This window comes from Rattus norvegicus, chromosome 11, assembly GCF_021556685.1.
Source record: "Rattus norvegicus strain SHRSP/BbbUtx chromosome 11, alternate assembly SHRSP_T2T, whole genome shotgun sequence".
In the NCBI taxonomy this organism is placed as follows: domain Eukaryota; kingdom Metazoa; phylum Chordata; class Mammalia; order Rodentia; family Muridae; genus Rattus; species Rattus norvegicus.
This window is the reverse complement of record NC_141544.1, coordinates 47,582,560-47,598,174: the sequence shown is the minus strand read 5'-3', so window position 1 is coordinate 47,598,174 and position 15,615 is coordinate 47,582,560. Positions and strand designations below refer to the sequence as shown.

General features: G+C 40.8%; 1 protein-coding gene across 22 annotated transcripts in view; it reads right to left on the bottom strand.

Moving 5' to 3' along the window:
* The window catches only part of Dyrk1a (dual specificity tyrosine phosphorylation regulated kinase 1A), a 119,287-nt gene that overhangs the window by 15,709 nt on the left and 87,963 nt on the right, over positions 1–15,615 (bottom strand). For all 22 annotated transcript variants that reach the window (XM_087575536.1, XM_087575548.1, XM_087575538.1 and 19 more), the window contains 5 exon segments: positions 13,690–13,878; positions 10,621–10,768; positions 6,226–6,512; positions 4,891–5,037; positions 2,063–2,203 (listed from right to left, as the gene is read on the bottom strand). In XM_087575536.1, coding sequence (XP_087431662.1) covers positions 2,063–2,203; positions 4,891–5,037; positions 6,226–6,512; positions 10,621–10,768; positions 13,690–13,878 — 912 coding nt within the window.

Sequence of the window (15,615 nt, the reverse complement as noted above, 5' to 3'; positions counted from 1 at the left end):
GTAAAAAAGTAAATATTTTTTTAAAAGCTTTGAATACAGGCTTCTGAAATATGGAAAATTAAAACTTCTAAGAAAATAAACTGCACGGTCAATGACAATGTCTGCATTTTTTTTGTATCTCTGTCCATACAGCGTGATCAGCTAAGTGAAGATTTTTTTTTTTGCTGCAAATTTTAGTTTTGCTAAAAGAGAAATGTCAGTCACCAAGCTCAACTACAGGAAATCTCACTGAACTAAAAGTTAATTAATAGGTAGTGAGTATATGCTAAAAGGAAAAAGACCTACTGATTTCTGAAATGCCCCCAATAACCAATAAACAGTAATAATTATAGCTCGATTTGGTTTCCCTCTGAAAAGACAGAGATGTGGAAAACTGACCAGATGAATGTTCATGTAAAAGGAGGGACAACTTAGACTTAAAGACAAAATGGAAACCTACTATTCTACAGAGAGACTTCATAAAGCAGCTCGCATCCCTCAATGCTAATTCAGATTGGCAGACACTACCTGGAACACTAGTGAAGAAACCTGAGAATTTTCCACTGAGCTTTGGTTCAACAGGAAAATGGGCCACGACTGAGAGACTCAGGGTGTCAGTTAGGTTCCTCAACAGACTATTATCTGCCTAGACTTGGAGAGGGTTGGAGACACCAGTATGCCTCATTTCAATACTGAATCAGTAAATGTCACAACTTGTACATAGGACTATAGTCACAGGTATAATTAGGAACTGGAAACTGTGTGGCCTACAATTACAGGGAGTAATGTAGAAGACAAGAAGTTACAAAGCAGGTATTAAGGAGGTAATGACTGTGCGTAAGTCTCCAAGAGCTGGGCCATGGCTCACTCACGTGGAGGTTCTTGCCTAGCTAGCACCTCAGCCACACAGCAAGTTTAAAACCAACCTGGGCTACACAAGACTCTGTTACAAAACAAACAAAAAGATCAAAGCAAAACAAGTAGGGTTGAAGAGATGTCTTGATGGTTAAATGCATGTGCAGCTCTCCGAGAGAACCAGAGTTGGGTTTCCAGCATGCATACTGGATAGTTAACATATTACTCCAGTCCCCAGGGAATCCGATGCCCCCTTGTGGTCTCTTCAGGCATGCACATATGTATATACAGACACACACATAACAAATAAATCTTTAGGGAAAAAAAGCAAAACAAGAATCTTTAGACATGAAAAGACTCTACAACTAAGTAAATGTGAATTAAAGCAAAGAAACGGCAACTCCAGTTCCCTGAAATGGTAGCAGCATCACTAAAATACAAGATAAAATAACTAAAGGGAAAAACTCTTAAATATTGAAAATGCATAAGTATAACCATAAGGTAACATATATGTGCCAAAACTCTAATTATGTTATTTGTATATTCTTTTTATTTAGTAAAGCCCAGACTATACCAGAGGATGTCTGGCAAATTACAGAGACATAAAATCAAGATGCAAATTTTGCATCATTTACTCTAATAAATTAATACAATTGGGCGTCTAGAAATAGTCCTTGAATCTATCCCTGCATTAGAAGATGCAAACCTCCCGCTACCTTGGTCACTGAGCAAGGAATCTGAAATCGTCAGAAGACTCTATCATTGACTTATATCCTTAAAAAAGTACTGTGAACTGCTTAAACTTAAAAATCATCTTTTCTACTTAGAAAATCTTACAACTGACTATAATTATAATGTCTGTCCACAGCTGTGGCCTCACTCCCATGTATGAGCTGTGAGGCGTACTGATTCAGTATTTTTTATCCTGGCTTCCTTTATCAGCTGCCTCCAAACACGGGAAGACAGTAGTCTGCTTGTTTTTAGCGAAACCCAAACAACCCTGACCATTAAGCAAACACTGGCTTATGTGCAGTCAGCTCAACTATAGTCAACCTTTGAACAAAATCCTTTCTTATAATTGTTAAGTCTAATACAGTTGTCAAGAAAATTCAAAGGAGCTATAAACAAACAGCTCTGATGAGGAAGAAAGAGAGAAAGGGGCAGAGAAGGGGAGGAAGAAAGAGCGAAAGGAAGTCCCCTTCAAGAACAAATGTGCCCCCACTTATACCCGTTTTCCATCTTTGGTCTTCTTTAAGCTCCAAGTGCCATCAGGCAACTTCTCAAAGAACTTTCTTGCTTTCGGTGCTTGGTCAAGAATATGAGCAGGTGGGATGCCCAAGACTTCCACTATTTTATTCATCTGATCCACCTGTATTAAAAACAAAAACAAAACCTGTAATTTCAACTGTACATTCGTTCACTTCTGTTTGTCAATTCTTTCCTAGATACAGTGCACATATCCTGTGTAAGGTTCTGTTGTGGACCCTGAGGATGGATATACACTGTGGACCCTGAGGATGGATACACTGTGGACCCTGAGGATGGGTACACTGTGGACCCTGAGGATGGATATACTGTGGACCCTGAGGATGGATATACTGTGGACCCTGAGGATGGATACACTGTGGACCCTGAGGATGGATGCACTGTGAACACTGAGGATGGATACACTGTGGACCCTGAGGATGGATACACTGTGGACCCTGAGGATGGGTACACTGTGGACCCTGAGGATGGATATACTGTGGACCCTGAGGATGGATATACTGTGGACCCTGAGGATGGATACACTGTGGACCCTGAGGATGGATGCACTGTGAACACTGAGGATGGATACACTGTGGACCTGAGGATGGACACACTGTGGACCCTGAGGATGGATACACTGTGGACCCTGAGGATGGATACACTGTGGACCCTGAGGATGGATATACACTGTAGACATTGAAGATATACTAAAACCAACAGATAAAATACATTTTTGCCCTCATATTTTGCACACTCAACAGAAGCGAAGGCAGATAATCAACAAGTAAGAATACAAATCTACGGTGTACCTCAGGATCTCAAATACAACAGAAAACACTGAGATAGAACAGAAGGATATTTAAGTGTCAATTTTTGAAGTTTTAAATAACCAATAAAAATATCTTACTAACTTAAACATTAATTAAATTATTGTTTAAGTAAAGACTAGGCTAGAAACCATGCTTACTGACAGAATACAGCAGAGTAAATAGAGGAAGAGCCTGTTTTAGAAGAGGCTAAGTACATAGTCAAGCCTCCTCAAGAAACTAGTTCTGAGCAGGATCAGCCCAGCCCAGCCCAGCCCCTACCTATGGATGCACAACTCCATAGGTGCTGAAATTTCTTATACAAAATTAATATCTGCATATAATTTGTGTATATTTTCTCACACTTTAGATCTTCTCTGGGTTCCTTATAATTACAAATACTAGAAAAAGTCATTACATTGTACTGTTTAGAAAATCCTTACACAGGGAAAGGATCAGAATATGTTCAGGACAGGTGAAATTCCCACTATGCTGGACTAGGTTACACCAGTAACAGTTACACCATGGTTCACGTAACCAAAAGGCTGTATCTCAACATCAAGATGTGACTAATCTCAAGTACAACTACACTCAATCAGATATCTGTATTCTACTATTTCACAGATAAATTCTAAAAACAAAAGATTTGCCTGGAGTAGTTTTTTGACCAATCACTTCTCTACCTATACATATGTAATTCCTTAATTTTAGTTGAATTGAAAGATATTTATTAAAAATATTTTTGGTTGAACTGAAAGATGAAGAACCTGAAGGGGGCAGAGAGACCACAAAAACTGAGTCTCCGTGCATGGAAGATAAGAAGGGCTAGGGAAGGCTGCGCAGGCGGCACAAAGGCTCCATGGAAAGCGGACTTGAGAGCAGTGTGCAGTGCCGCCTGGGGGCCAGCACTTCAAGACAAGAAGAACACGTGTAAAGGACCAGGCAGGCAGGGTTGTGGCTGATGTTGGAGCCGCAGAAAGAGTCAGGGGAAGGGTACAGAGGAGGCGAGGCGCTGCAGAGATCCCTACACAAAGGGAAGAGGAGAATGTCAAATGCAAAAGAGGACTTTTGGCTCTGACAACGAGAAAATTGGGAAGTCACTGGATTCTCAGATGATCCTAATACTGTTTAATCCCAAGGAAGTTACCAATTATAAGATACAATTACTTAAATTCGAATAACAAATTTGGAAGCTGCTTCCAACCAGTTCATGAGCTGAAATTAAGTTAAATATAGACAAGAAGACGGCAATGGAGATGGTGTGTATCTATTAGTTATTTGAAAGACTGAGTTTGAGGACCACTTGAGTAACATGACAAGATCTAAACTTAACAAAAATAAGAACATCCGGTGTTAAGTCATCTGGCCTTTCTTTTTCTCATTTATAACTCAAAATTTAGATTAAGATCCTCAATGATCAACTTCTCTATGAAAAGCAAACAGAGTTCTACAAATAAGTAATTTAAGCATAAGTAAAAGCTCCGCTGCCAGCAGGGGTGATCAGTTCCCTTTACTCTTCCAGCTCGGCCTCACCTTCAGAATCCCTCAGGAACAAAGAAGCCTGCAGATGCATGGTCTCTAACCTACAGCTCCAGAATCTTGGTGTATCTCCAACAGCTCAGACAGCTCCTACCAACTGACTGTCCTGTGCACTGCTCTTGAAGTTCTAAATTCCAGTCTCCAGGTTTTAATCAGGATTCACACCATTAGTCAGGGTGGCCTCACCATTTAGTTAAGCTTTCTGTTATTGTACTTAAACCTGCAAAATGTCTACGAAATGCCACTTTCTGGTTAATTTACCATTCTCCTTCATTGACATATGAACTATCTTATACTAGTTCAGAACTCTGATCTACTATTATATAACTGATAAAGAGTTAAAATTACAAGAATGTAAGATAAGATCAACTGAGCTGAGATGCAAACGACACCCGCCTTTCTATGAGGACATGAGGTGACGCTGTCACTACAGAACACAAGTGTGAGTCAACCCTTCACATACCTCATTGGCACCACTGAACAGAGGCTCTCCAGTGTGCATTTCAACCAAGATACATCCAAGGGACCACATGTCGATAGCAAGGTCATAAGGCATTCCCAGTAGCACCTCTGGAGACCGATAGAAGCGACTCTGAATATACTGGTATATCTGAAACATATTTCAAAGTAGTATTAATTTGATATGTCTTGTTTATAGTTATAGTCAATACTGGATTAAGAAAACTACTCACAGCAACAGAAAAGTTCAATACCACACCATAAACATGATCAAATAACTAAATATTTCAAAGGAATAACCAAACAAAAAGTTGGCTGAGAATTCAACCCCTTTCATTAGAGAAACGGTGAACCAAGTCATCACCCTGCATGCTCTGGGGCACATCGTAGAGGTAGACAGCAGCATGGGTTATGATCTGAGTCCTAACAAAGACCAAGACTACAATACAAATACTCTAGTCTGAAACATTTTAGACACAGGTTGTTCAAACTACACTATGTTTAGGAGAGTTTCTAGGTGAAGGAAGTCACCTGACTACTTTTAAGTCGAGCAGATTTTAAACCAAATCCCTGAGGGCCCTCTCCCATGCACATGCCTGTCTTCCTGCCACTTTTTGACTCTGACCCAGTGCTCTGACCTCATCTGTCTCCGTGGATCTTGGAAACAGTTCCCATGTAATACCAATACACGTTAGCAATTAAAAACTTAACGGCTGAAAAGGGTAAGTTATCTCAGTTTGTCTAGACAGAGATAATAGTGTTTGATATCAGGATTGAACATATGATCTGCTTTCCTGAACCAGAAATATTAAATCACAGTAGACAACAGTGTGAAGAAAAACAATTCTGATATGTTGAATCTGTATCAATCTAACTTAGCAGGGTAAGCTTATTTATCAAAACAAATAGACACACCCCCTATGCTGTTTCTACACAGTTCCATGACAACCAAAACCACGTTTGTGTGTACTCCTTGGTGTTTAAGGATTTAGTCAAGATCCTAGTTTAAGTTAGAATTACTCAACTTTTATATTAAAAGCTCCACTTGGGAGCTATAAATCACCTAATATTTAATTCCTTTATCTCTTTTTTTTCTTTAAAAATGTTTAGCACTAAACATAATTTTAAATACCCACTTTAAAAAAAATCATCCTCCAATTCAAGCATTGATACTTTAAACAGACATCAGCAGGATGTGAAGCATATACTACACATTCAAGGTAAATAACCATCCTCCAGTTGCCTCCAAACTGGAAACACATTATTCACAGCAGTTTAAATAGCTACACTGTCCCTCCTAACTCTACTGTTAAGGCACAAGTCCTAAAGTAATACTTACCCTCTGCCCCAACTGACAAGAGCTGCCAAAGTCAACAATCTTGATTGCACTTCGTTTGGGGTTACACAGAAGGATGTTCTCCGGCTTTAAGTCACAGTGAATGATACTAAGTTCTGGAGTCGCAAGGAAAAGCAATGCTGTGCACATCTGTTGTGCAAACTTTCGTGTCAGGTTCAAAGAGACCCCTCGGAAGTTGGTGTTCCTCAACAAATCATAGAGATTATAGGACAGCATTTCAAACACTAGACAGAGATGGTTCCGAAACATAAAGTGGCGTTTCAAATGCACTGAAAGAGAAGACAAGATTTCACTTGAGTTATACACACTGCTAAGATGAGAGCTGCCATATACTTGGTTTTCCGTCCCTAGTACTTTACCACCCAGGACAGAGTGCAAAGTGGGTTAGACTGGAAATCAGCCCCTAAAAGTAACTGCCTGCTCGTCTGTTAATTAAGAAGATCTAAACCATTCTTCCTAGGTTGATGAAGTGCAATGTCTGTCAAAGAAATGCATAAGGTAGACCTGAGTGGTGACACACACCTTTAATCCCAGCACTTGGGAGACAGAGGCAGATGGATCTCTTGAGTTTGAGACTAGCCTGGTCTACAGAGAGAGTTCCAGAACAGCCAGGAAACCCTTGTCTCAGAAAACCAAACGAAACAAAACAAAAAAACAACAAACAAACAAACAAAAACCCATAAAGTAACAAAGTACCACCTCATAAACCCCATCTGCTAAGACTCTGATTTCTGACACCACTGCATTTAACAGTCCTCTCTACTGGCTTTGATAGATAAATCTGTGTTTAACAGTATCTTCACCAATAACTGGCTACTGCCTACATACAGCAGCATATTTCTGTGTTTTAGAAAAATATAACAAGTATACCTAGAAATTAGGCAGACTTGGTGAAGACTATGTTCTTGGGAACCCATAACTTATGTATTTATTATGTTCAGTGAATTGAGAAAAGAAAAACCTTAAAAGTTTTGGAAAACTTATGAAGGCCAGGTAAGCCACCGGAAAGAAGTGACAAGTGGACCTCAGTCAGAGGACAGAGGGCAGTATCAACTGCTGCTGCCCTCTCTAAGGTCAGAAATAACCAAAGACTGTGCTCAAGTACCTCACTCAGTGAGCACCAGGTAAAGTCATTCAGAAGACGCAACCATTCCCATATAAATCAGGAAGTGCCTGTAAGTCTGCTTGATGTTAGGCCAGCAATGTTAAGATGACTCTTCAATATGGTCTCACACTATGTCAAAAATAGCTCTCTCTACAAACCTTTCTACAGAAAAATATGACAGTATTCAAACAGCCAATGTGTGACATACACACTAGTCCCAGCACAGTCCTGAACTAACTGCCTTGAGCAGCCCACATTCTGTAGCTCTTTTGATATCATTCATGATATAAGATATCTAGAGTTGGGGTAAGTCACACAAGGAACACTCTATATGGCTCAAATAAAAGTCTACACCACTCCTTGACATAAAATAAAAACCATTTTTAAAAGTTGCCTAAGGGAATGCATTATCTGTTCTTAATCACTTCACAGTCCCTAGGTTTAAAACTAAATATATAGCTCCTTCAACCTCCACAGACACAGGCCTTTGGGGTTTTAATCTCCTGGTTAGGCAGTAACCACAAAAGCAATGCAAAAGCTGACTGAAATTTAAACAGCAATGTGACTCTGAAAGTCACTCAAGGGGCTGAGCAACTGAGGACCTTCTTCCTCTGACAGAGATCCTCTATTCATGTGAGCCACTCATTTACTGAGAGGCTGTGCTGTACTAGCAGGAAAAACATCCAAGAAAACTCAAACACAGATATATCTGTTCATCTTTTTGACTGGACATGAAAAACATGAAGAGTTGGTAGGATATTTTCCCAATAAATGAAATGAAACTTTTAAATGGACCACTGTCATTAAATATTCCAGAAAATATTCTCTGAAGAAATGAGTGTAAGGGAAGGAGAGGAAAGACTCACAGATTTCAATTAAGACAAGAAGGAACTGAGCTCTGACACCCCCTGGTACGATGACCATAAACGCAATCACGAACACACCATGAACCTTCACCCCAGCCTGAGCCTCAAGGCAGGCACACATTCATTAATATACAAATAAACAGGAGTTAAATAAAATGTAGTTTGTACAACTTTTTGTGCCACCTAAAATAAGTTACACTCTATGGCAGGTGCTTTTTAAAAGTTAAATCTCAAGGTCACCACAATATATTTTATCTACCAACTGTCTTAAAATTAAAAATTGTACCATCAAAAAAGGAATCTTAAATTTAGAGTACAGGTCAAGCAACACTTCTGTGTCTAAAGTACTTCTGTTGCTGGTGCCATCCAAAACAGAGCCCTCAGTTTTGTTCTGCGTCACTATGAATTTCCCATATCCAGGGACATAAGGGAACATGAACACTCAAAACAGAAGGCACAGCATAGGAAGGCGAGGAGGTGTGTCCAAAGACCACTATAAACTCAGGCGTCCTTTGAAGCCCCTTCAACAGAACTGGGCTTGCTCTACACTAAATGAGACCGCCCGTGTGATGAGGAAAGCTTTTCAGACACATCCAGTATCATCAGGATGGTCCCCACAGTTGTCAGGGAGGACACCAGAGAGGCAAAGAGGAATGGCTCAAGCTCCTTCCCGGTCAGGGATGCGGAAACCCACCAATGACACAGCGTAAAGTGTCTGAAGCTCAGTCACATAGGCCTGGGAGCACAAAGCCGTGGACGAAACCATGAGTCTAATGGCTTCTTTTAATGATGCCCATTACTTGAAACCCAGTTTTGCCTATGACACTGCACTTTCCACTAGAGCCTTACTTATCAGCTTCAATGTGGTTACGACATGCTCTGCACTCAGTATTAACAATGCTCAGTGATCTATTACAGCAGCTAATTATTAAAATGGCCACAAAATTTGTGGTAAATTGGGCCCTTCAACATCTGCTATGGAAACAATGCATTTGTGTGTAGTGCAGTTTTTATTCATTTACACTATTTGGAAGTGATTACGACAGTACAATGAAACTAAACTTTGGGAACAATGGAAGTCATTAGTTTAGGTATCACTATTATAAAAGGGAGGCAAAGATATAAATTTACATGATGAAACAGCCCATAATGTCAGCCTAACAGGCAGTCCACACACACTTCTCAACAATGCCCTAATCTATAAATAAGAAAGAATCCTTGTGGGGTTGGGGATTTAGCTCAGTGGTAGAGCACTTGCCTAGCAAGCTCAAGGCCCTGGGTTCAGTCCTCAGCTCCAGAAAAAAAAAAGAAAGAAAGAAAGAAAAAAACTTCTGAAAGCACACATGGTGCTGCCCGTGCCTACAGGTCATCAGCTCTGCTGACAGCCCATTCTCCATCAGACAGCAGAAGACACTGACAGTTTAGATGTTCTAGAGTGTGTGTGTGTGTGTGTGTGTGTGTGTGTGTGTGTGAGAGAGAGAGAGAGAGAGAGAGAGAGAGAGAGAGAAAGTGCAGGTAACTGTGGAGGCAAGAAGGCATCGAACCCTCCAGAGCCGAGTCACATGCAGCTGTGAGCTATGTCACATAAGTACTGTAAACTTGGTGGCAGTTTTTCTTACTAGTGAATAAAACAATAGTGTTTTATCAGCACTGATATAATAGATTTGATTTTTAAAACCCAACAGCTGTGGGATGGAGAGATGAGATGGCTCAGTAGGTGACAGTGAATGTTTTTCTCCCACAGCACCCGAGGGTTTGAGTCCAAGAACCTCTCTACAACTTCAGCTCAAGGGACTGGATGCCTTCAGCCTCTGAAGACATTTGTACACAGGTGTATGTACACACACAGAAATAAATCTTTAAAAAGTATGAAGGATAGAATTAGAAGATGTTTTATCCATAAACCGATTGGCTCTAAAGTTTCCAGTCTTCATTCCTTGGCGGACAGCTGTTTCCTGTGGGAGACAGCATGACACTGGCATACACACTGAGACAGGACTGCACAGGAGCAGGGTCAGACCCAGACAGAGTGCCCCAAGACCATCCATGCTTACGACTGAAAGGAGGTTTTCTCTGACTGAAGGCTGAAGTCACCTTCCTGTGGGGAGGCCAGAGGAAAAGCTCAGGGGCGATAGGGGGACTATGCTGTGACGTGCTCCCTATGCTACAAGAATCCACTTCTCACTAAGTCTGGGAGGATCGCAGTTCAGACATATGTTCTAAAAAGTCTTAGGCACTCACAGTACACTACCAAGTCACCCGACAGCGGCTCCCTAAACAGACACATTAGAGCAAACAATGGCACCTGTGAGTTGTGACTTAGGAAACAACCAACACAGCAGACACTGCTGTCTGTGGCTTCACACTGTAAAGCACCCCAGAGGCCCACTCACTGCCCGCCTTTACCTATGTAGTACTTCATCTCAGTGTCATGTTTGTTCATGAGCTCAAGCAGCCGCACTTCTATCTGCGCTTGATTCAGAAACGCCTTCTTGTTCTTGATGATTTTAATGGCGACCCATTCTTGTTCCACTCTGTCATATGCTTTCACAACCTACAAAACAAAACAAGTCATCATCAGTTTCACTAACAACTTTACACCTTACATTCTTCCATCCTGCAATCTACCTCACTCTTGCTGCTTCTCCTCAAGAGACCATCTACTTTGTCACAAGGTCCTAACCCCATTCTTTGAAACGAGCTCCTGTACCCTCCTCACAGTGTTTCTGACCATGCACAGAACAACGAGATGGCAACCGCTTTCTTCCCTCAAAAATAAAATGACTGCTGATGAAGGGGAAGTTTGACTTTCACTCTTTCTTACTTAAATCAACATATGTGTGTATAGGTAATGTGTATATGCATGTATATGTGTATGCATCTGTGTAATGTATGTCTGTATATGTGCTTTTTACACACATACACACACTTTTACTTTTTAAATAAAACAACTTACTCAACTATTGGGGTTTTTTATTTTTATTATTGAGACAGAGTCTCACTGTATGACCCTGGACGCCCTAGAACTCAGTATATAGACCAGGCTGGAGTCAAAGTCTCATATCTTTCTGCCTTTGTCTCTCTAGTTCCGGGTTTAAAAGTAGTACTGCCACTTCTAGCTCAACTATTTTTTAATGTAAAAAATTTTTTATTTAGTCCTAAGAATAAAAAAAAGGGTTCTGATGCTTCTCAGAAAGCAGATTATTTCCTAATTTTAAATTAGAGTCCCATACATGAAAACAATGATTAAACAAGAATCAGTTTATAAAAAAGTTTCCAGTAAAGTACTATAAGGGAATTTCCTAATTAGAAGATGTTTTAAAACTCTTCTCCCCAAACACAAAGGTTAGACCTGACTAAGGCATTACACATCTGCAGTATAGTAGTCTGAACAGGCAATGCTCTTAAATACATCTGACCACATTTCAAAAAGTCTGGAGGTGAAAACCTAAAAAGGCCCTAAAGTGAAGACTTGACAGCCATTGTATCAGCAAAGAGGAGTCTGCTCCACAACCCTGATCACTCAGGGTCAGATATACTGAAAATGATTGGCGTGAAAACTGACTCAATTCTGAAAATCACCACCTGCTGCCTTTTATGTCAGAAGCTACACCCACAAACATGACCAAGCCGTCTTGCTACTTTGGTAGCAACTATACCTAGTTTAGCGAGAGCGGCAGAAGTAGCCAGTGCCCAAAGAACAAATGTAGTTCTGGGAATTCCCAATGTGTAATGAGGACTAATGACAATAGCCATAGGAAATAAGAAAATTCCTTTATTTGACAGACCCAACACAAAGTCTAGATAAATTCAGTCACATCCATATGATACATGTCAGGCCCAAGCTGTGAGTGGGATCAGTACACATCTCAGCATGAGCAGGTCCAACCCAAATGTGTCTGCACTCCAGACTGTGCTCTGCTCTGAGCAAGAGAGACAGGAAGGTTAAGGTGGAGAGGGAAAGAACAGGACCTGGGCGCTGGCCTAGAGCCACACACCACAGCCACAGTGCCCGTGGCAGAGGGAACAGAGGAGGGTTCTACTTAGAGCAAATGTGTAGATTCTGCGCTTCTCAGAGTGGGGAGAGCATCCCTTCTGTTTGCAGCCCTCCCTAGGAGGTAGGCCCAACAGTGTTCTGCTACATACTTCATAGAAAAGCAAAGAGTTCTAACAGTCAAGAAACACTGATAAAGAGAGCCTCAGAAGAAAAGAGTGACAGGTGTCTTTGTGGCATAGAAAGAGCGGATACACAAATGCCCTAAGGACCTGGTCTTGCCACACAATGCTGGAGGCCTCGGCCTCCATGGTGAGGGCACAGCTGCATCTGTGCTTTCGGCCCTCTTAGTTTCAGCCCCTGACTGCGAGAGCCAACAATGTGCCTCTGTCCTTAGCACGATTAGATGTGACATGTGAGTATCACCTCACTTGTTGAAGAATATATTTTGGTTTCTCTCAAGGCTTGTAAGTAATCACATTCACTCATAGGTGTGCGCCTGTCTTCTGAAACATGGTCTTCTGAAGAACTGCAATGGCCTCAAACTCACTGTGTAGCTGAGCATGGATGCAAGACTCTGATCACAGGTCTGAGTCGCACGCTACCACACCAGTTGTACAGTTTGTTTTTGATGGACATAGCACAAGGGAGCTTTGTTTTGCCCTCCACTCAGGAAGAAGTACATTTAGATTGCATGTAATCACCTAAACAATGACAGTAACAACAAACCAGGTCCCTAACATCAACAGCTCAGTGACTTGGAGAGGTGGGAGCCAGGTGGAACTGGCTAGACAGAAAGCCTTACACAAGTGTAGGGGTGGTGGCAGCTGCCATCCAGCACTTGGGAAGCTGAAGAGGACACAAGGCCTATGCAGACCACTTCCCAACAGAGACAAAGGAGGGAATGAGTCCTCCCGGAAGAACAGAGACTAGCTGTTCAGATGAGGACAACAGAACTTGAGGTTCAGAGAAGGGGCTGAGAATGGGGAGAAAAGCCAAGTGCACTACAGTCACCATGAAGAAGATGGCCATGCTGGCGCTCCGGGGATAGCAAGGAGGACTCAGAAGGAGGTCTGTCTGATGGTACAAGCCTGGTAAAACCCAGAACCTAGCCCCAGCCTCAGGAAGAGGAGAGGGCTTGCTGTGCTGCCTGAGAGGTCTGAGCAGGCAGATGGCATCCATATCTAAAACAACAATGAACACCTGACTAGACGTAGCCCAGAGCAGAGAGGTAATGCTAGCTGCTAGCAAGTACAAGTAACCAGCTTTACACTAGCTAAAAGTAAGTAGTCAGCAGGAAAAGAAACATTTATAAAAATAGATTGCTGGAAATTTTATAGCTGGAGAATTATGATCATTTAGATATTTAAATATACATTGTTCACACAAACATATTAATATCAAGTGTGCTATTAAGGATTTACTCTCATGATCAACTAGTAATTTTTATTAATGAAACTCAGCATTCTCCATTAAATTACCTGTCCAAATGAACCTTTGCCTATTAAGGAGTCGATTTCATAACGGTCCATCCACTTTTCTCCGTTTTTTACAATGTAATCATAGTTATCGTCATCGTAACCATCGTTGTAAACCTTCCGCTCCTTCTTATGACTAGAATCGTCCCCCTGGCCCTGTTGGTGTCTTCGCTTCTTTTTTGCATAGTAAACCTGTAATGAATATCCACAAAGTTAACTGTTGACTTCAGTCACTACTGAGGATGGATATTACAAGCATATTCCCAAAAGACCAATATGAAGTGGATGAACATTCTTTTTAAATAAAAATAGCAAAACAAAATAAAGATCTCCGACAGTTGATATCTGAAAGCAAAACTATAACCAATAGAGACAAGTGTAGGAGGAAATGCAGCGCTGTGGTGCAGACACATTTATAACTAAAGAGATATTAAGTGACTGGTCTAACGTGTTCCATTAACAAAGAATCAAAGTAAGTCATCCTTCTGTCAGTGTACGGCATAACTTGTACACAGTGGGACTACACAGATCTTAGAAACACAACAAGGAACCCCCAATCCAAAGAAGCAACATTCCATTCCCCCAAACTTGAACTCAAAGTTCAGGTCTCCCATGCCCTCTTCTCCAGGCAATGCTAATTTGATATTTAATCTTAGAGCAAAAGATTTTTAAAATACAAGTTTTAAACGTCAATAAATTATGTTTTACTAAAATCATCAGATTTCTATGTCCAGAAGAACCTAGATAGAAACCACATCTATTCTGTCCGCATACCTCCCTGCCAATCCCTTAAGCCTTTGTGGTCAATTGCAAACCAAGTTTTCCTTATAGCTTAGTTATAATGGGGTGCCAACAATAACATCCCAAGAAACTGGTACCTTGATACACTGTGGCAAGACTGCTGATAAATGAGCTTCAACAAAGATGCTATTAACAACAGTTTAACCCAGTTAGTAACAATTCATCACATGTTAACAAACTGACCTTGATAGGCTGTGAGAAACAAGGTCTCAGAGAGTTCCAGATAATCAAAGGTATAATAAACAAATGTGTACAAATCTGCCTGAGGACCACTCTGGAGGCTTTCTGATGTTATCCTGACACTGCTGAAGCAGCACGTGGATGGCACTCAACTGTGCAGCGCCATGCACACTAACAACAGCTCTCCAGCAAAGTGGCTCCAGAGTCAGGAGGTGACCAGCAGTCATGGGAAAGTCTCCACAGGACGGAGAGCCTCGGCTATGCTTTTCTGGAAAACTCTCACGTAACAGTTATAAAACTAGAGTGAGGCCAGAAGCAAATGGCAATGAAGCAGAAAAGGTCCAAATATCAGAAAATAATCTAGAGGCAACAAAGCAAGTTACAAGAGAAATAATCCATGTGTTCTCTTTTTTGATATTTTTCAATATAATTTTTAATATCTTACCATGGAAAGACATGGATAAAAGAATACACAGCCAAGTATGGTGGCTTATACCTGTAATCCCAGAATTCAGCAGGTTGAGGCAGGAGGCAGGAGTTCAAGATCAGCCTAGGCAACACAGTGAAATCCAGTCTTGAAAATAAGTAAATATATTTTTTAGAAAAGTGTAAAAGACATGCCAGAATTTTTGATTAGATGAAGTAAAGCAGGTCCTTTTAACTTAATATTCAATGATGTCAAGTCTTCAAATTTAAGCAAAAGTATTTTTTATAATTATTAGTCCCCCTTTCTTGCCATTAACTTATTAGAATTCGTAATAGTCATAAGAATTCAAATATTCATTCAAAGCTCCTTCTAAAAGATACACTTATATACATTCTCAAAATTATTTCTTTTATCTGGATTCTAAGAAAAACAACTTCTGGGGCAAATAAATTCAATTAGAAGGTAATATGCCTGGACAACTATGTTTGGATCCTGTCTCCTCAAGCAGTTGAATTATGGGT